The sequence below is a fragment of the Heloderma suspectum genome, chromosome 15 (genome assembly GCF_057233095.1).
Source record: "Heloderma suspectum isolate Gila_16-S chromosome 15, 16-S_ref, whole genome shotgun sequence".
In the NCBI taxonomy this organism is placed as follows: domain Eukaryota; kingdom Metazoa; phylum Chordata; class Lepidosauria; order Squamata; family Helodermatidae; genus Heloderma; species Heloderma suspectum.
The window spans coordinates 3,629,317-3,649,661 of NC_139472.1; the positions used below are offsets into that span (position 1 = coordinate 3,629,317).

Here is a 20,345-nt window from a genome sequence, read left to right on the forward strand (position 1 = left end):
AGCAATACATAATGCAATACAAAAACCAATGTAAAAAGAAGAAATGCATTAAAACATTACAACAAGAGCAACAATAGAACAGAGCTGTATCAAAGTCCATTACAGCTCAGAGAAAGCCTGAATAAACAGATATGTCTTCAAGAGGCGTTTAAAGCTCACCACAGTTTCTGCTTGTCGAACCAGAGGGTGGGTGCCACGACTGAAAAGGCCCTGCTTACATGCTATTTTCTGGTGATGTGTTAAGCCTTGTTTTCTTTTTGCTTCACTTGGCTAAGTTACCAGCTCTCTGCCTCAGTTATCCTGACTGTAAAAGGGAAATAATCAAAAACTACATTCACAAGGCCTGGATAGGTTAGACCAGAGGTGCAAGGAAGATAGATCTCCAGATGTTTTGGATTTCAACTCTCAGAAGCCCCTGCCAGCATGGCCAATGGTCAAGAATGCTGGGAGTTGAAGTCCAAAACATCTGGAGGTCTACTTTCTGCCCACCCCTGAGTTAGACATCTAAATAGATGTGCCTGTCCCCCGTAATATCGCCATTGGATTGTCCATGATCTGGAGCTTATTTTAACTTATCTTCCACTGCTTTTGCATTTCTCTTGCCCTGCTTTTTCCTCTCCTTTCTTTCCTAACAGCTTAGCTTAGTTCAGATAGTAAGAGAGGCATGATAGCACATAGTGTGTTGCAGTGCTGTCTCTTTTCCCGCAAATAACATCTCTTGCCTTCAGAGAGTTAATTGACAGGTGGGAGGGAGGGCAGTGCAACACAATCCTGTGCATGTTTACCCAGAAGTAAGTCCTACTATGTTCAGTGGGGCTTAATCCCAGCCAAGTGAGTTTAGGATATTGTAGTCTTAATCGCTTGATAACTCTCTCCTTTTTTCCTTTTCTTTTTTGAAAACTAGTGCTACTCACAACAATCTTGACCTTCGGATCCAGAGATGCAGGAAGCTGTCTGCAGCCCAGGTGTTCATATTCCTAGAAGGAAGAGAAATAAAAAGTTAGGAGCGTATTCTCCTGTGAGATAACTATCCATGGCTACTATTCATAATGGCAATATGCTATCTAGGAGCAGGGGTACATCTGAATATGAGTTAAAAACACAAGATTTTTTTAAACTTAATTTTATTTACAACATTTATATATGGCTCCACATCTAAATAGATTCCGGAGTGGTGAACAGTAGAAGATAAAAAGACTAAAACACCATATTCAAAGTTTTTGAAAAACAATACGGAAAAAAAACGTGGCTGGTCAATCAAGGAAGGCTAATTGAAATAAAGAGATTTTCAGCAGGTGCCAAAAATAACATGATGTTGGTGCCTGCCTGACGTCCAGAAGCAGGGAGTTCCACAGAAAAGGGGCCACCACACTGAAGGCATTTCTCTGGGTGGACTCCAATCGGGCCATAGGTCCATGCAGAACCACCAGGATGGATCCAAGGAATATCTGTCCTGGTGTTCTGCAAAACCAGCAAAAGGGCCTCCCCTAATGACCGCAGAGAGTGGGCAGGAATGTAAGGGATGAAGTGATCTCTCCAATAGCATCGAGGGGAACTGGAGCAAACAAAGGGAGCATCAGAACATGCTCCAGTTGGACTGCCCCCCCACGCCCTGAGATGAGAGGAGAAGCAGAGCCATTCCACCAGCCCTGCTGAAAAATCTACTTATTTTTATTCTCCTCTTCCCTCCCCATCCCTTTTTTCCTTGTCTGTCATGTCTTTTTTAGATTGTAAGCCTGCAGGGCAGGGGCTGTCTTTTTTGCAGATTGATTGTAAGGCTCCGGGAGCCTTTTTTGGCTGAGGAGCAGGATAGAAATTCAATCAATCAATCAATCAATCAGTCAGTCAGTAAGAAAGACCGGGGGGGGGGCATGGAGGGAGAGCTTATATGGCCTGGAAATCTGAAAGAGTGGGGAGAGAGCACATTTGGAACAACAACAATAGGTTCTGCTCATCTCCATCCACTCTGCTCTTCCCCGAAGAGTGAGCCATTGGTACCTTCCAATTGCTGCTTTTGAAAATCAAAGAGCTGTTGAACAGATTTCTCTGGCCTCTTCTTGGTCCTGTCTTTCCCAGTTCCTGATCTGGGAAGGGTTCTTATGTCACAGGCTGGCAGTCACCGCTTCTTTACCTCCTCGACTTCGGTCAAGGGAAAACCCAACTCAAGCCAAGAGGACAAGAAGGTAGCCCAGATCCCGGAGCGAGGGAACTCTTGGAATGGCTTCTTAACCTGCAGGTAAGTGCTGGGAAAGAGGACAAACAGGTGACAAAGATATGCTGAATTTTATTGTGGGGGGGGGGAAGGAGGGAGTCTCTCGGGGGGAAACATCCAAAAGACCTAGGCAATAGTAGGTAGAATATTTTTGAGTGGGCGGGGGGGGGGGATCTTTTTTTTTTAATGCCTTTTCACACCCTGAAAAAACATGACTCAATCAATAATTCTAATTAAAACAGCAATTAAACCATCCTGATACTAATGATACTGACCAATATTTGGTGAAATTGATAGACTTGCGAGTCTATATAAAGCTTTTTTAAAAGTATTATTCCATTGAATCTCTTCTCAAGGAGAACAAACCAAAGAGCCTGGATTTCATTATACAGGCCAGGCAAAATTTACTCCCACCCTACAAACCATATACAGGGGGCACTTAAAAATGGTCTTTAAACCCATTGAGAAATTCAATTGTATCTACTAAATAAGATGTACTGGTCAAGACACATACATGCCAGGAGGGATGTATAGAACAGGAGAGAAACTGGCTACAATTGACAGTATTTTTTCATTTATGCTAACTTGTTTGCTCTGTATTCCTCCCCAATATATATTTATTGTACAGAATAATATAGACCTAAAGATAAAAGGTGACCTAGGACTCAATAACAAAGGGATAGAGTCAACAAAAGCAGACAAGATGTTTCCACCTCTACAATAATTTGAGGTTGCTAAGTGTTTCTTAATGTATTATGTGAAAATTATTGTCAGTTTGCACTCAAAAGTTGCTGAGACAAACAGAGACATGAGCCAAGAAAGAAAGAAAATATATATCTCATACATGCATGCCATTTTCCCCATAAAGATTCTTCATTAATTGAAACAAATTAAAATGGCTTCTGCTTCCATTTGGAATCTTGTTCCAGTTCACGTCAGCAAAACATCTATCTAAACCAGTTTAGATGAGACATGTTTACTAGATTCAAAGCCTCTTCTCCAACCTTTGGACAGGGGTGACTTAACAGTAAACCACAACACAAATGGATTTAACTGGAGAATGTATATCGTTGAGCAACAAAGACAATTTTGCCCAGCACAACTGCACCTTATGAGATACCTGTATGTCCAGCCTCGCCTCTGCCCTCTAGATATTAAGCCATCAAGCAAAGTTATTGTAGGTTCTCATGTTGATAGTGACCCCAAGTTTTGAAAACTTGCATCGATGTGTTTTAAAGGAGGGTGTAAACCCATTATGAAGGTCTGTTATTTTTAGATGATGATTGTAGAGTTTTTAAAAACATCCCAAAGCCACTGATATTCAAAGTAGTTATTGCTTTGGTGGTCTAAAATTCAAAGCACTGCAGCAAATTGGCAGATATTTCCAATTTTTTTTCCTGGTTACAGCCAGCAAATTCTCCATCCTCTTGCTACAACATATTCACAGTAGTGACTGTGATAAAACCGGCAGTCCATCCATCCCAGCGTGTGCTTCTCAGCTGCTGAAGGATTTGTTCTTTTTTACAGCTACAAATTGTAAAACATTTTCAAACCTGTTGAGCTGTCTTGAGTTTCTAACTTGTTTATTTATAAAATTGCAAAGAATTTGCAGTGCCGAAGCAAGACCTTAACTATTCAGCATTCCCCGGATGGAGGCTAAGACAGATAAACCAGTTTCAAACCGTGTCATGCTGCTAATCTAAAACCAAATGTTAAGCAACATAGGAAAAAAAGACACCACAAGAACACAGGAGTGTGTCCTAAGAGAAACAGATGTCCTTTGAAGTGCACACAGACTGGGGTGGTAATATTAACCAAAATTTTTTTAAAAAATGGATTCCCCCTTTTAAAAGATAGTGCTACATTTACCTCGATTGTTTTCGTTTGTTTTTCTGGCTCTCTTGATTATATTGCAACATTTGAGAAGACTACAGGGAAATATAGTATTTTAAAAACTATCAGCTGTTAGCTGTTTTAAATTGTTTTTAAAAAATTATACATTACAGATTTTATGTTATGTTTTTATGATGTTGTATTTTGGGTTGTAATTCTTGCGGACCGCCCAGAGAGCTTTGGCTATTGGGCGATGCAGAAATGAAATGAATGAAATGGAGGCCAGCTTCAGTGGTCAAGAAGCTGGCTGCAAGTTTTGGAGGGCTCTTGGACAAGACACCCTCCATGGGCCCCCTCCCCCAGGGAGTCTACCTTCTCACTGACATTATCACCAGCTGCTTTTGCTCCTCTTCCTCTTCCTCATCATGGCTGCCACCTGCTTGCTTGACAGGCTCATAGGCCGTGAGCAAGCAGGCCGTGCCATCTCCTGCTCCTTCTCACCACCACCACCATTACCTGGGCCAGAGTGAGAGGCAGGTGAACAAGCAGGTTGCAGTGGGGCAGAGGAGGAGTGACTCCAGGGGACACATGTTAGTGGGCCCTGCTGGGGTGTGGGCCCTTGGCAGGTGCACCATGATGCCTACTCTCGACGCTGCCCATGATGGTTACCACTTGCTTGCTGGAGCCAGCGAGCAAGTCGACAGTGGCATCTGTTGCACCCTGCTGGGGTGTGGGCCCTTGGCAGTTGCCCGACCATGCCAATCCTTGACACCCTGATTCTGACTGGTTGCATCCAGCTTCCTCTCCTAAACAGATTCATCTTTAGTCCAACTCTGGAAAAACAACAACAACATTTATATACGTTGTCTCAGTGCGATAAAAGGCAGGCAGCCTCATCAAAATGTGGTCTTTACGTTTCACATCTGCTTAAACACAGATGGCGGAAGACTGTAAATCAGGTACATTGGGAACCTTGCTGGGTTGAGAACGCAGGGTGTGTATGGCATAAATAGTGAAGTGTGTGAATAAAGATGAGAAAAAAATGCTTATATACAGGAACAGGTGAATCTGTCAGTTTCGCTTTTGCCCATGTTCAATTTTTTTTAAATCTCAGGTTCTTTCTCTCCTGAATATGAAGAACTGTGCACATTTTGGTAAATTCTTATCAAAAATGAACAGAAACAAAATTTCCACCCGTTGGCACCGGCCAAATTCAATAGTTAGAGCTATTCCCAGCATGGATAGGTCCCTGATGTAGCAGCCTGCCATAGAGGTGTTAAAGATGAAGAGCCTGTCAGGAAAAAAACAGGTGGTGACCATAATTCAACACAAACCTGGTTGAATAGGCAGGGATTCAAACCCAGACTTTTAAGAGCAAAGTACTCAAAGCACTGGGCCTGGGCTGACAAATCTGTCAGTTTCAGTACTACTACTACTACTATTTTCAATTTCTTTTTGTCCAGAATATGCAGAACTTTGTGAATTTTGGGGAAATTCTTATCAACCTGAACTGAAGTGAAATCCTCACCCTTCCCTACTTACACATAATCAGGAAGATGCATTTGAAAAAGGGGAAAAAAAAAAAACCTTTTGAGAGCCAGTCTGGGGTGTAGTGGATGGATTGGGTCCTGGAAGGCTTGAGTTCAAATTCCTGCTCAGCTATGAAGGTCACTGGGTAACCTTGAGCCAGTCACCTTCTCCCAGCTCCTAGCCTGCCTCACCAGGCTGTAGGGAAGACAAGATGGAGAAAACACATGTATGTTATCCTGGATGCCTCAGAGTAAGGACAGGGAATGTAAATCAGATAACGAAAATCTCCTTATATGTAGTATCAGTGGTCATAGGCATGGCTTTGTGTGTTCTGTAGCTCTGCATGCGCAAGTCTTCAGCCCGACAAAGGGTTCTGTGAAACCTAGAAGACTCCAAGCTGCTATCCAACTTAAACTGATCTATTAAAGGGGAAGTGAGAAAATGAGTTGTCCTGTTGGATCAGCCTGAAGGTCCATGTATTTTCCATGCTTCATTTATGTATTTATTGAAAGCAACTTCAGGAGGGTCTAGGGGCCAATTTCCACTCTCTGGGAGCTGCACTCCCCTTGCTAATGCCAAATTTTGTTTTAATGCAAAACCACGCTCCCAGAAGCCCCAGGGAGCGCCACTGTGCATTAAACAAGGACCGAGTTCCCCACACACCTTGTTTTAAAGCAAAAAAGTGCCTTTTTTTTCTCACCGCACTCCACCCAAATTCGGCGGAAATTCAGCAGCGCAGCACCAGTGATTTGGGAGCGGCAGGGTTTGCAAAAAAAAGAAGGAGGGGCCGCATGTTGCCCAACCCAATTTAAAGCATTTGGATCCACTCTTCAGTCAAAGAAAAGCTCCTAAAGTCACTTACAGAGATCAGGAATTGGACAGTTCCTGATTTCAGCCTTACAATCTAGAAGTCGTGATGCAAAAGGAAAAGGGATTGGGAGGGAGGAGGAAAGAAGTGCGACGAAGTTCATTTTTTGTTTTTGTTTTGTCTGTTCGTCACGCTGAGTGCTAAGCTTACAGCACCATAGGGCCTTCCCTTGGCTGGGAATGCTGGGCGTTGGGGATGTCCGCGAGCTATTTTTTGAATTTTATTTATTATTACATTTATATCCTGCCTTTTTCCTCTTGCAAGGAGCCCAAGGTGGCTTACGTGGTCCTCCTCCTCTCCACTTTATCCTCACAACAACCCTGAGAGGTAGGCGAGGCTGAGTGACTGGCCCAAAGTCACCCAGTGAGCTTCACGGCCGAGTGGGGAGTAGAACCCGGTCTCCCCAGTCTCAGTGTAATGCTCCAACCACTGCACCACACTGGCTCTCCGTATTATAATAATATGGGAGTTCCGGCAAACATATGAACTCACCGTTAGAGGGAAAGCATTGCAAAGGTGCAACCAACTTAACCAGTTCCCTTCCCCTTTCTCCAGATGTTCTCCCCCCTCGTGCTGCAGAACCAGCAGGACAGTGAGACGCATCCTGGCCGCCTGCATGGTTTCTTTGCTCACCCTGATGGGGAACATCTCTCTTGATTTAAGCAAGACGCTGGAATCCTGGAGGAAAACCGAGGAGGCCCTCGCTAGCTTACCGTCATGTCGGAGCTTCCTGGCTCTCCACCTGGTCAGTGTCCTCCAAGATGAGAAGACGTGGCAAAGGTGCTGCGGGGAAGAAGGAGGTGGTGGAGCTTCGGAGAGCGCATCTTTGCCAGAACGCATGCTGGAGAAACTGGCCATTTTCTGCAAGGAGTCCAGAGAGGAGGTCCACCGCGCAAACCGGCAGTGCGCCGGAGACGAAGGCTTTGAGTGCGATGCTTTCATTGCCGAGTTAAGGGAGAGGCTGAACAGCACCCAAGTGGCAGACGTGGCTGTAGCGCAGTCCAGGATTGCTTCGGAAGTCCTGGAGACGTTCGGGAGTCCCGAGGAGGACCTCGAAGCAATGAGGTCGAACCCTGATTGGGTTGACGTGGCCTCTCTCAGACTCATCCTCCGAACCAAGGGGGCTGTGTTGACGTCCCAAGAGATGCCCCCATCGCCGGAGGACATCCGAGCGCGGTGGCATCAGATTTCCAGCGTCTTCACATACGCCGTTTTCGCCTCAGAAAGCATCCGGGAATGTTGGGTGGAGAACCCAAACTTCTCCACCTCATTTGCCCAACATGAAGGGCTCCTCGTCTTCGCCCCCACCTCAGGCTCCTTGTCGTTGCTGCCAGGGAAACCTTTGCTCGAGGAGTTGGATTCCCTCCAGGCCTGCCTGTGGGAGAAAAGCCGGGACAAACTCATCAAGAAATCCAGAGAGATCCTTTCCTTGCTTAGCCTCAAGATCAGCCTTTTGGCTGTCACCGGCCTCATTTACCCTGTTGTCCTGGTCTCCTTTAAGGAGATGACAGACTGGATCCAGAATTACGCCCGGAGCCTCAAGGAACGGACAGAGGACTTGAAACGGGAGCGGCGCTTGGCTGAAGACCTCCTGCACCAGATGCTGCCGAAATCCGTGGCCAAGCAGCTGAGGAAACGCAAGCACGTGGAGGCCGAGAATTACGACCAGGTAAACCATCAGCAGGGGACAGGACACATCAGGGTGCTGGAAGGCTTCCAGATCCCTGACAGATCCTTTTGTGGAACTCGCCCCAAGCAGGTACCCTGAACAAATAGCTTTTGGTCAGGGAGGATAAAGCTGTCAGTGGCTTCGATTCATGATGGCTATATATTACCTCCAGGCACTAGTGTAGTGGTCAGTTTTGAAGTGCAGATGCTCATCATGACATTCCCCACAGCCACGCCCCCAAGGAGAGTCCCAAAATGCAGGCAGCTGTGTGGATCCATATCAACAAACCAATTCCAGCTGTTTTCACTGCTCCCAGGAGCAGGTTTTCTGTGAAGCGAATGCGTCTGAACTCCCCATGCAAGCCTGAGCGCCCCCACCCCCCGCAATACTTTGCATCACAACAAGGAAAAATATATTGTTGCTGGGAAAATCCATTCCCCCAAAGATACTGTGAGGATTGCAGCTGAGATCAGAGGCAACAGGGGAGTCTGAGCAGGGTGGCAGCCGAAGTTGTCATCCCCGCGAAACAAATACTGCCGGGGCTTCAGCCCTGCGAGCCCTGACTCCACTACGCCACTGCTTCCAGGATCAGAGATAGGCAGTGTGCCTCTGTCTGGCAGGTGGTGCTACGTTTGCACTCATGTCCTATTTACAGGCTTCTTGTTGGCCGTTCTGGGAACAGAATGCTGGACAAAATTTGCCTTTGGCCTGATCCAGCGCAGCTGTTCTTACATTCAAAGGCCTTCTCTTTAAAACATCCGATGGAAAAAAAGAGGCATCGGTTATTGTTTTGATGCAGTACGCATGGAAGACAGGAGAGCAACCGGGCCCAGGAGGAGGAGCGGACGGGCCCCCCAGTAAAAGCCGTTCGCCTCACATCTGTTAACGCCTGTGTTGTGATTGTGTCTCACTAACAGCTCCCAAAACTCAGCCTAGAAAATGATACCCCCAAAATGAAACAATGGCTCCGTTTATATCTGATTGGGCTATAACCAAAGTCTTCCCATGCTGCTAATAAAATATAATTATCGTCGCCTCTGTGTCTTTCTCATCTCCTTTGCTCCTGCGTACTCAGCTGTTGTCGCCTAGCACACGGGGGATTTCTTCTCGACCCATCCCGCAATTGAACATTTTGTCTTTCAATGGAGAGGGAGGCATCATTAACCTAAACAAGGCCCTTAATTGGGCAATTACGCACGGCCCGATCAGAATCGGAGGCATCAAAGACGTACCCCCGACCCTAAATAGAGGAGGGATTGCGGGAAACCACCTGGAAATAGTTCTGTTTTCAGTTCTAGTTCTGGAATCAAGAACTACCGGAAGTACAAGCTGGGTTTCAAAGAGGCAGAGGAACTAGAGATCAAATCGCCAACATTCGCTGCATCATGGAGAAAGCAAGAGAATTCCAGAAAAACGTCTATTTCTGCTTCATTGACTACGCTAAAGCCTTTGATTGTGTGGATCACAACAAACTGTGGCAAATTCTTAAAGTGATGGGAGTACCAGACCACCTTACCTGTCTCCTGAGAAACCTGTATGAGGGTCAAGAAGCAACAGTAAGAACCAGAGATGGAACAACCGAGTGGTTCAAAATTGGGAAAGGAGTACGACAAGGCTGCATATTGTCACCCTGCTTATTTAACTTATATGCAGAGTACATCATGAGAAATGCCGGGTTGGATGAATCAGAGGTCGGAATTAAGATTGCTGGGAGAATTATCAACAACCTCCGATATGTAGATGATACCACCCTAATGGCAGAAAGCGAAGAGGATCTCAAGAGCCTCTTGTTGAGGGTGAAAGAGAAGAGTGCAAAAGCTGGTTTGAAACTCAACGTTAACAAAACTAAGATCATGGCATCTGGCCCCATCACTTCCTGGCATATGGAAGGGGAAGAAATGGAAGCAGTGACAGATTTTACTTTCTTGGGCTCCAAGATCACCGCAGACGGTGACTGTAGCCATAAATTAAAAGACGCTTGCTCCTTGGGAGGAAAGCTATGGCAAACCTAGACATCATAGTCAGAAGCAGAGACATCACCTTGCCGACAAAGGTCCATCTAATCAAAGCTATGGTTTTCCCAGTAGCAACGTATGGCTGTGAGAGCTGGACTATAAGGAAGGCTGAGCGCCGAAGAATTGATGCTTTCGAACTGTGGCACTGGAGAAGACTCTTACGCATCCCCTGGACTGCAAGGAGGTCAAATCAGTCCATCCTAAAGGAAATCAACCCTGAGTGCTCATTGGAAGGACAGATGCTGAAGCTGAAGCTGAAATATTTTGGCCACCTAATGCGAAGAGAAAACTCCCTGGAAAAGACCCTGATGCTGGGAAAGACTGAAGGCAAAAGGAGAAGGGGACAGCAGAGGATGAGATGGCTAGATAGCATCACCGATGCAATGAATATGAACTTGAGCACGCTCCGGGAGAGGGCGCAGGACAGGAAGGCCTGGCGTGCTGTGGTCCGTGGGGTCACGAAGAGTCGGACACGACTGAACGACTGAACAACCTGGAAATAATTATGGCAAACACTGGGAATTGAAGAAGAAGAAGAAGAAGAAGAAGAAGAAGAAGAAGAAGAAGAAGAAGAAGAAGAAAGCGTGGATCAGTGCGATGTTAGGCAAGGCTGGCTGTCTCCAGGCTGGTGCCTTCCAGATGTGTTGGACTGCAACTCCCATCACTCCCAGCTGGGAATGATGGGAGTTGTAGTCCAACATGTCTGGAAGGCATCAGGCTGGTGAAGGGTGCGATGGGACATCAAATAATAGCAGAAGGGTTATTATACCATAAACAGGGGATGTTGCAGGGGACATCTTCCCTAACTTTCCTCCAGGTGTCTGCTAACGTCAGAGGTGATCCCCAGATAGAGGGGTCCTCAAACGTTGCCCTGCAGGTAACAAAGAGGCCCCTCTGCTGGAGAGGCTAAGATCTCCGAATCTGTCCCCCTCCGGCAGGTGACCATCTTCTTCTCGGACGTCGTGGGCTTCACCGTCATCGCTGCCTCCTGCACCCCCCTGCAAGTCGTCGAGATGCTCAACAACCTCTACATCTGCTTCGATACGCGGATCGAATCGTACGACGTTTACAAGGTCAGCCGTCTCCATCGAGGAGCGGCAGCAGGAGGATGGCCCAGGGGAAATGAAGATGAGCTGATGTGGGAGGCAGGGCCGGCCCAAAATACATTTGGCTGCCCGAGGTGGAGTGGCAAATGGCTGCATTCCAGTGGTGGGCAGAGCAAAGGCAAAGGGGGTGGGCCCCAAACACCGGGATATTTTAGTCGGAAGCTCTTTCTGCCACCAACGAAACCTTAGCAGAGGCATTTCAAGCTTTTAGAAAGCAGGGGGGGGGGGAAACAGCACAGAAGCCAGACAATCACCAAACCATTGGTGGTTGGGGGAAAGGGGGTGGCGTGAGGTGAAAGGGGGGTGGCCATCTGGGCAACCCTGGAGGGCTGGGTTTCACCCCCACCCCCGGCCTAATGGTAGGGACGGTCCTGTCGGCTGCCTCACTCTGCCCAACCAGACCCCCTGATGCCCACTTTCCTCTCCTCTTCCCTCGGCCGCGCCAGGTGGAAACCATCGGCGACGCCTACATGGTGGTGAGCGGCTTGCCTGAGAGGAACGGCACCAAACATGCCGACGAGGTTGCCAAGATGGCCTTGGATCTGGTGGCCGCCGTCCGGCAAGTGGTGATCCCCCACATGCCCACCGGCAAGCTGCAGTTACGGGCCGGCATTCACACAGGTGAGCAAAAGAATAGGTGGGGAACGATGGAGAAGACACAGGAGGAGATGGCCATGGGGGGGCAGCATTGCTCACAAACCTGACCTTGCCACAATAGGCTCCATTTTTCTGCTTTTTCCCCCATGGAGAGGCTAGATTATTTATTTATCTAAACTGCAAAGGTTAAAATGCCACTCCTAAATTACTTAGTTCCTGCTAGTAAGAGTTTTAAGCTACAATACACTGGTATTTGGGGTATTTTTTCTCCGTCCCTTTTGTCTTCTGCCCCGCCCATGACTGGTATGCAGCCCCTGAGAGCTTCTCTGAAATAGAATTTGGCCCTCGGGGTGAAAGAGGCTCAACACCCCTGATCGAAATAATTTCCCAGTCTTAAATAATCTAAATGATTGATCCCAAACTATTGAACCTAAATAAATAAATGGATAATAACAAACAAACAAACAAATTTAATATATAAATACATAATTGATAATAAATAAATTGATCTTAAAGTATTGATCCTAAATAAATCTATCCTAAATAAATAGATAATAAATAAATAATAAACAGATACATAATAAACAGATAAATAAATAATACATATTTAAATAAATAAATAAGTAATAATAAATAAATTGATCCTAAACTATTGATCCTAAATTATTGATCCCAGCCCTAAATAATCTAAATTATTGATCTAAATAACTTCCCAATTCTGTGCACTTCCTCCCTGGGAGTCCTCTGTCTCTTCCAGTCATAGACATCTGTCTTTCCAACAGCACCAGAGATCGGCCGTTGTTGGCCGCTTCTTGTGCTTGGTCCCTCAGATTCTGCCTCCCCCTCCCCTCCTGACATGCGTCCTCCTCTCCAACCACAGGTCCTTGCGTAGCCGGCGTCGTGGGGCACAAAATGCCTCGCTACTGCCTCTTCGGGGACACGGTGAACACAGCGTCTCGCATGGAGTCGACCAGTTTACGTGAGTGGCCACACTTTCCCCGTACACACTCCTGTTTCACAAGGCTGCCCCCTGCGTGGCTCAGTTTGAACCAGGATTTGGTGGAATGCACAAAGTACCTCTGGGAACGTGCAGAGCAACTGCCAGCTGCCCACACATCTGAAATTAGGAAGTTCTTGAGTTAGAATCATAGAATAGTAGGGTTGGAGGGGGCCTACAAGGCCATCGAGTCCAACCCCCTGCTCAATGCAGGAATCCAAGTCAGAGCGTCCCCGACAGATGGCTGTCCAGCCTCATCTTGAATGCCTCCAGCGTGGGAGAGCCCACCGCCTCCCTAGGGAATGGGTTCCATTGGTGTATTGCTCTAACAGTCAGGACGCTTTTCCTGATGTTCAGCCGGAATCTGGCTTCCTGTCACTTGAGCCCATTATTCCGTGTCCTGCACTCTGGGATGATCGAGAAGGGATCATCCCAGCTGGTATGAGACAGACTCCTATAAGCTAGTACAACTTGCGGCCCTCCAGATGTTTCAACCTCCAACTCCCTAGCCAACGCAGCCAATGGTGAGGGATTATGGGAGTTGTCGGCCAAAACATCTGGAGAGCCACACGTTTCCTGTTCCTGACCTAGGACCTTCCCTCAGCTGCAAGACGTTCGGAATGAGGGAAGGTAGCTGGTCTGGGAGTCCTCATATACCATCCAGAAGCATGGGATTGGACCTCTAATGTCACCTGACATCCCCAGGCCAGAAGGATTCTGGGCAGCAGGTGTGCCAGCTCCATGTTTTTAAGAGCCCTTCGGCAAAACACCTTCCATGGGCCCCTCCTTCACTGAGTCTAACTTCTCGACACCATTGTCATCAGCTGCTTACTCTCCTCCTCCTCCTCATGGCCGCCACTTGCTTGCTGGAGAGGCAGGGAGCCAGGGAGCAAGGCGGCCGTGGCATCTCCTGCGGCATCTCCTGCTCCTCCTCCTCACCACCACCATTGTCTGGGCCGGAGTGAGAGGCAGGGGAGCAAGCCGGGAAGAGGAGTGACTCCAGGGGGCTCTCGTCAGTGGGCCCCTGCTGGGGTGTGGGCCCTCGGCAGGTGCCCCGCCATGCCTGCCCTTGACACCGGCCACGTCAGCGGGCATTGCCTTTGACCAGGAGATGGCGCAGGGGCAGCCCCGACCTTAACGAGTGTTTTAATCCTGGCAACTCCTTTGCAGCTCAGAAGATCCACATCAGCTCCGCCACGTACCTCGCGCTGCTCGAGGACGACGCCTACGACATCGAGCTGAGAGGGGAGATTGAAGTGAAGGTTGCACGCGCTGCTGTCATTGTGTTTTACTCCTATAGCCCGGCACGTGGCATGCCGCTAAAGAAAGGGCGATTCCTTTCAGGCCCACATCCCAGGAGCATCAGACTGGCCACTGTAGGAACAGAATCCTGGGCCAGAGAGGCCTCTGGCCTGAGCCAGCATGGCCTGTGAAAGCAAGCAAGCAAGCAAGCAAGCAAGCAGAAATGTTCCCTGCCCCACTGCAAGTTGCCCCAAGCAACTTACAGCCTAAAACAGGGGTGGGGAACTTTTTTTGGCCCTCGGGCCAGATTCCATTTTCGAGAAGTTCTTGGGGGGCTCTCTTCTGGGGGTGGGTGGGGCCACAGGCAAAAGCGGGTGTGGCTGAAAAATCCACACACCCCGATTCGACTGCTACCAGTTCATAGTAGGAAATGCATCTCCTCAGAAGCAAGCATGAGCAACATGTCTACCCAGAAGCAAGCAGGACTGGATCCTGCAGCAGCACTTTCAAACAGCACCTCAAACCTTATGCCTATGCATGTCTTCTCAGAAGCAAGTCAGATCAGATCACTTAGCAGCTTCATCCTCTGGTCCGGCTCCCTCTGCTGCAGAGGGAAACTCTCTGATCTGCAGCCAGCTGCTAGTAGAGGGGGAGGAGCCGGGGAAGAAGCAGCCGGGATGGATCGGGAACCCCCAAACATATATCCCAACATATAGACATGCATTATTGGTTGTTGCAAAGGCCATCCCTGTGTAGAAGGGATGCAGAAGCTCAGGCCTGGGCTCCCAAACCAGCCGGTTTGGGGTCCCAATCCAGCCCTCTGTGGTCACCCACATGGCCGCACCTCCTTCCCCTGGCCCCACCCCTTTCCCCCCACCAATTGTTTGGTGGTTTCCCAGATTTTGTGCAGTTTCTCTCCCCCCCCCCCGCTTCTAAATGCCCCCAAAGCCTCTCCCAAGCTTTCGTTACTGGCAGTGAGAGCTTTAAGTTAAATTTTTTTTCCATCTTTGGGGCCCGCTCCTTTTACTTTTGTCCCACCCCCTTTAGCCTTCAGCTCTGTCACTGGAATGTGGACCCTGAGAGTTTGTCTGAAATGGAACTCAGCTCTCAGACTGAAAGAGGTTCTGCACCCTACCCAAAACCTGGTGCCCTCCAGATGTGGGAGTCTCTCCCCTGCAGAGGAAAGCTATTATCTCCAGTCAGTAGCTGATCAGAGATAAAACTGTCCCCCGGGTCCTGAAGGGAAAAGCTCTCATCTCCGATCATAAGTTGATCGGAGATAAGACCTCCCCTGTTCCCAGAGGGAAAAGCTCTTTGACCAGGGGACAAAACTGCTGGGCTCGATAGGGATCCCCCATCCGAAGCTGTGGGAGTTTCCCCATTGCTGGACTGAAAGGGAAAAAAATATATATATTTGTATCTAGAAAAAAAATGAAAGACAAGTTCCTTGCCCCAATTACAGTCAAAAAGAAAAAGAAGTTCATTTGTTTTCATCTAGAATAATGATGGGAGAAAACTGCTTATTACTGAAAATATATACATAGCTAGAAAAAAAAAGATTCAACATAATAATGAGTGTAGTTTAGGAAAAATATATTGTTTAGAGGAATCTTCTATCTTCTTAGATCATACCCAATGCTTCTTAGCTTACATTTTCCTCGCATTTGCTCTTTTTCTTCCAAATATTTGACTGTGAGGACATCACAGAAGGGCTGGGTGGGAAAATGAGAGGGAATTCCATCTAATTCTCTAGCAACAAAATGGGCTTTTAAGTCACCTGCACGGAATTCGTTCTGTTCCCCATAGAAACCCATTGCTGTCCCCCAGTACCGTTTAACGTTGCAATAGCACTCTCGTGGACTTGCCATCTTTCCCCCCCAACCCCTCAGGTGAGCTCCTGTCCATTTAAGAACTGCACGGCAGGTGCAACCTTTGCCAGTCACTGCATCTCCGTGCTAGGGATGGTGGCGAACTTTCCTGCTGAATGTCAGCCTGTCTTCCAGGCATTAAAAGTGTGGGAAGCCTTCCACACCCAGGCATCACCTTGAACGTTGTTGTTTGTAGTCCTCACATCTGTTTCTTGTTCTGCGCAGGGCAAAGGGAGGATGAAAACTTACTGGCTGCTTGGGAATAAGAATTACAGTGTCCAAAACGACAGCTTGGTGTGCCACTGGAACCCAGCATTATCTCAGAAAAAGAAGATGGAAGAGATCCACACCTCTGTCCAGCAAGTATGTAGATCTTGCTAGCACATCTGGCACTCCAGCTTTCCCAGATGGCCACACCCCCTTTCCCTGGCCACACCCCATTTTCCTGACTGCCCATTGTGGCTTCCTGGCTTTTGTGCAGTCCCTGCCCCCTGCCCCAGATCCTAAAATGGCTAAAATGGCTCTCCCAAGGCTTAAGTTTCTGGCAGGAAGAGCTTTAAGCTGAAATAGGCTGGTATTTTTGGGGGGCCCACCCCCTTTTCCCTTCAGCCCCGCCCACCACTGGAATGTGGCCCCTGAGAGCATCTCCAAAATGTAATTTGGCCCCCGCGGGCTGAAAGAGGTTCCGAACCCCTGATGAAGATGAAAGTTGGGGTGAATGGCTTTTAGGTAACTGCAGCACTACGTTATAGAAGCAAAGGGTCAGATCCACATTTAGTCATTCTTGGCATTAAAGCCATTGAAATGAATGGGGCAGAAGCCAGTTGTGACTAACTTGCATCCCACTTATTTCAATAGGTCACTCTTAAGTGTAGCTACGTCCAGTGGAGGCTGGTGGACAGGGAGACATTTTTCTCTCCCTCTCATAATACTAGAACCCCGGTGGGTCATCCCACGAAGCTGATGGGTGGGAGATTCAGGACAGATCAAAGGAAGGGCTCCTTCACACAGCACAGAGTCAAATTATGGAATTCGCTGCCACAGGGTGTAGTGATGGCCACCAATTCTGATGGCTTTAAAAGGGGGTTGGACACATTCTTGGAGGAAAAGGCTATCGATGGTACTAGTCCTGATGGCTCTGTGCTACCTCCGGTACCAGAGGCAGTGAGCCTATATACACCAGTTGCTGGGGAACATGGGTGGGAGGGTGCTGTTGTGCTCATGCCCTGCTTGTGGGTTCCTGGTCAATAGCTGGTTGGCCACCGTGTGAACAGAATGCTAGACTAGATAGACCCTAGGTATGATCCAGCAGGGCTTTTCTGATGTTCTTATAGTGGCTCTGATATCATTGGGGCTGTGAATCTGCTCTGGGTTCAGTCAGAACCAGCCAGAACTTTAAAGGAGCTATCCAAGGTGCTGAACCATATCCCTAGTCACTGGCTAAATCTGGACCCAACCCTATAGAGCTGGAGGGGGACTTAGAGGCTGTCTATTCCATGCCCTTGCTCAATGCAAGAATCTCACAACTACAGCTTCCCTTAAAGACAGCCGTCCAGCCGCTGCTTAAATACTTCCAGTGAAGGGTGTTTGAAAACAGTAGATGTGAATATACCTTTCTCCAAGTTCTGTTTTACATCCAACAGTCCAGCACAGGCACAGAGGGTGTACCAGCGAGCAAGAAAACCACCGTTGCTTCACACGAATGGTCGGGTTCCATCAGCCGGGATGGAACAACGCCCTGCTTACCTGGCACGGCCGTCGAAGATCTGGGCCGAGAGCAAAGGTCTGGCCCTGGTCTCCGAGAGAGTCTCGCAATGAGTCATCTTCACACATCTGGGCCCTCGGATCCTAGAGAAGAGGAGAGAGGCCCAGACTTACTGAACCACCGGCGATGCCTCCCAGAGTGTGAGAGGCTATCACTGGAAAAGATGGAGGCCCTGCCTGGGTTTGTGGATGGAGTGTGAATGGGGGGGTGGAGATTTTCCCTTGTTGCCCAAGATTCCGAGACACCTGTCCCAAAATGCTAATAGGCATTTTCCTTTTAGTGCCTAGCTGCCATTTTGTCTTCTGGTGAGCTCAAGGTAGATGCCAGGCTAGCTGTAAAATGGGGCCAACCGCTTGGACAAGGTATATAAAAACCTAAGTAGAAGACCAAAAAGTCCATCTAGTGCAGGGGTAGCAGACCTTAGGCCTGAGGTTCCCCAGAGGGGCCACGCCCCTTCCCCTGGCTTCTCCTGCCTTCCCCCGACCACTGACTGGTGGCTTCCGGGCTTTTGTGCCCCGTTCTAAAAGGCTGAAATGCCTCTTCTGAGGCTTAGCTACTCGCCGTACGAGCTCTAAGCTATAATATGGTTTCCTAAAATTTTCACACCCACCCACCACTGGAACGTGGCCCCTGAGAGCTTCTTTGAAACTGAATCAGGCCCTTGGGCTGAAAGCGCCTGGACTGAATTTGGCCCCACACCTGCCTAGGCTAACAGTCCCACACTGGCTCACCAGATGCCCCTGGGTGGGACCCCGCAAAGGAGGACAGGGAGGGAATAGCCCTCCCTTATTGATGGTTTCCAGCGTCTGGTACTCGGAGGTCTACTCCATCCGTACATGGCGGTTCTACTTAACTCTACACTTACAAGAGCTGGACCGGTCCTCAGCAACAGTTGCGCAGAAGTATGCTGCCACAGAACTTGGGAATTCCAGATCAGCCTTCCCTAGCCTGTGCCCTCCAGACTACAACTCCATTCAGCATGGCCAGGGATGCCAGGAGTTGCAGTCCAAAACAGTGGTATCACCCATTCTGCCCCCTCACCCCTCTGTATCAGTTAGTACCCTGCATGGGCTTCTCTGAGCATATCATGAACTAGTGCCTGAATTTGCTTTTTTTCCTCCACCCTCCCCATCCATGTTCCTTTCTGTCATACCTTTTAGACTGTAAACCTAAGGGCAGGAACTTTCTCATTATTAGCTTTTGTAAGCAGCGCTGGGAGCCTTTTTCAACTCTAGAGCGGCGTAAAAATGCTTCAAATAAACACATTAAATGGGTCATTCTTAGTTGTACACAGTCCAAAAGTAAGTATAATTTGGCAATGAGAGGCAGGGAGCATTCCTCAGCTAGCAGAACTCTGGGGGTAACAGCTGTATTGAGAGGAACAATTCATTTGGAAATCTTCATGCACATTTCTTTAAAAACATGCACACAATATAATTTAAATAATTAGTTTTTACAATAGCCTTCTCCAATTTGGTGCCTTCTAGCTAGGTTGGACTACACCTCCCATGATCCCCAGCCACCCAGTCTGTTTCACCGAGCTAAGCTTCACCAAGGCCCTGATTCCTGCCTGCGGAGCCCGGTCTTCCCAACCCTAACCCTAACTTGACTCTTAACCCCAATTTTCTTGTGGAACTGAAACATTGCCCGTCCACATGTTGTACTAAAAGACACTAGGCAAGCCATCCTGATGGCCCACTCAATCTTTTTCACCAAGCTAGGCTTCACTGACTGTAGGACACTCACTTGGGGAATACTGTTTTTGAAGATAGTACTGTATTTGTTGCAAGTATCTTGAGAATTACCAAGAGACTTGTGTCACCTTGAAGGCCAACGAATTTATTACAGCTTTCATGGATTAGAGTCCGTTTCATCGTCAGATGAAGAACAAAGAAATAAGAAAAATGTGTGTTCAAATGGCAATGAAATGCAAAACATTGCAATCTGTGACAACTTAGTTAAAGCTGAAATATATGCAAAGTAAGCACAGCGACCCTTCACAACACTAACACTTGGCAGCCACACAATCATCTCAGCGTTGCTAAGTAATTGAACACCTGTGTCGGGAGAGGAAACCATTGTCTCTATTGGGTCCTGAACATATAGAATCAAACTGTGTAATCAGTTCTAATTTGGCTTGTAGTGCCCACAAAAGCTTTTGCTGCAATTTGTTAGCCTTTGAGGTGCCACAAAACTCTTCTTTGCTTTGTGGCTAACACCACAGCTACCCAACCTGAGGCAGTTGTACACAAAAACTGGAAGAGGCTGGGAAGCTCAAGCTGCAGTTACCCACAGAGGCCAGGCGGTGCCACCCAAGGCCTAGCTGGTGTGTTCCACAACGGATATTTTTTTAGCAAAATTTCTCAAGTTGGCAGTCTTCGATGCAGGCACAGACAAGTTTCCTTTTGCCGGTTGTAAGCAGAGCCCTTAAGAGGGCAGGTGAGGTGGGAGCTGATTCATGGGCCGCACAGGTAGTTGGAGACCTTTCTGCCCTTCTCCAGGACACGAGAGAACGGAGAGAGAGGAAAGCCCTGTCTATGGGCCATCCAACCTTCAAGGCAACCTTGTAGTTCAAAACATCTGGAGAGCACAACTCCCAGCAGTCACTTCAGCCTCAAATGACAAAGCTGGATTTCTGAGCAC

At 48.0% G+C, this 20,345-nt stretch overlaps 1 protein-coding gene across 1 annotated transcript; it reads left to right on the plus strand.

The window, feature by feature from the left end:
* The first annotated feature begins 25 nt into the window (after positions 1 to 25).
* Positions 26 to 18,977, plus strand: LOC146335201 (uncharacterized). The gene is made up of 8 exons (XM_084822239.1): positions 26 to 2,236; positions 6,999 to 8,112; positions 11,066 to 11,200; positions 11,680 to 11,854; positions 12,711 to 12,809; positions 13,998 to 14,089; positions 16,163 to 16,300; positions 17,581 to 18,977. The coding sequence occupies exons 1-8, from the start codon at positions 2,100 to 2,102 to the stop codon at positions 17,899 to 17,901; spliced, it is 2,211 nt and encodes a 736-aa protein (XP_084678365.1). The 5' UTR covers positions 26 to 2,099; the 3' UTR covers positions 17,902 to 18,977.
* Positions 18,978 to 20,345: the final 1,368 nt, after the last annotated feature.

Excerpts from the sequence above, each read along its gene's own strand:
- LOC146335201 (XM_084822239.1), top strand. The coding sequence starts at position 2,100 with ATGTCACAGGCTGGCAGTCACCGCTTCTTTACCTCCTCGACTTCGGTC. Across the intron at positions 2,237-6,998 it reads AATGGCTTCTTAACCTGCAG|ATGTTCTCCCCCCTCGTGCT; the intron begins GTAAGTGCTGGG and ends CCCTTTCTCCAG. Across the intron at positions 11,855-12,710 it reads ACGGGCCGGCATTCACACAG|GTCCTTGCGTAGCCGGCGTC; the intron begins GTGAGCAAAAGA and ends CTCCAACCACAG.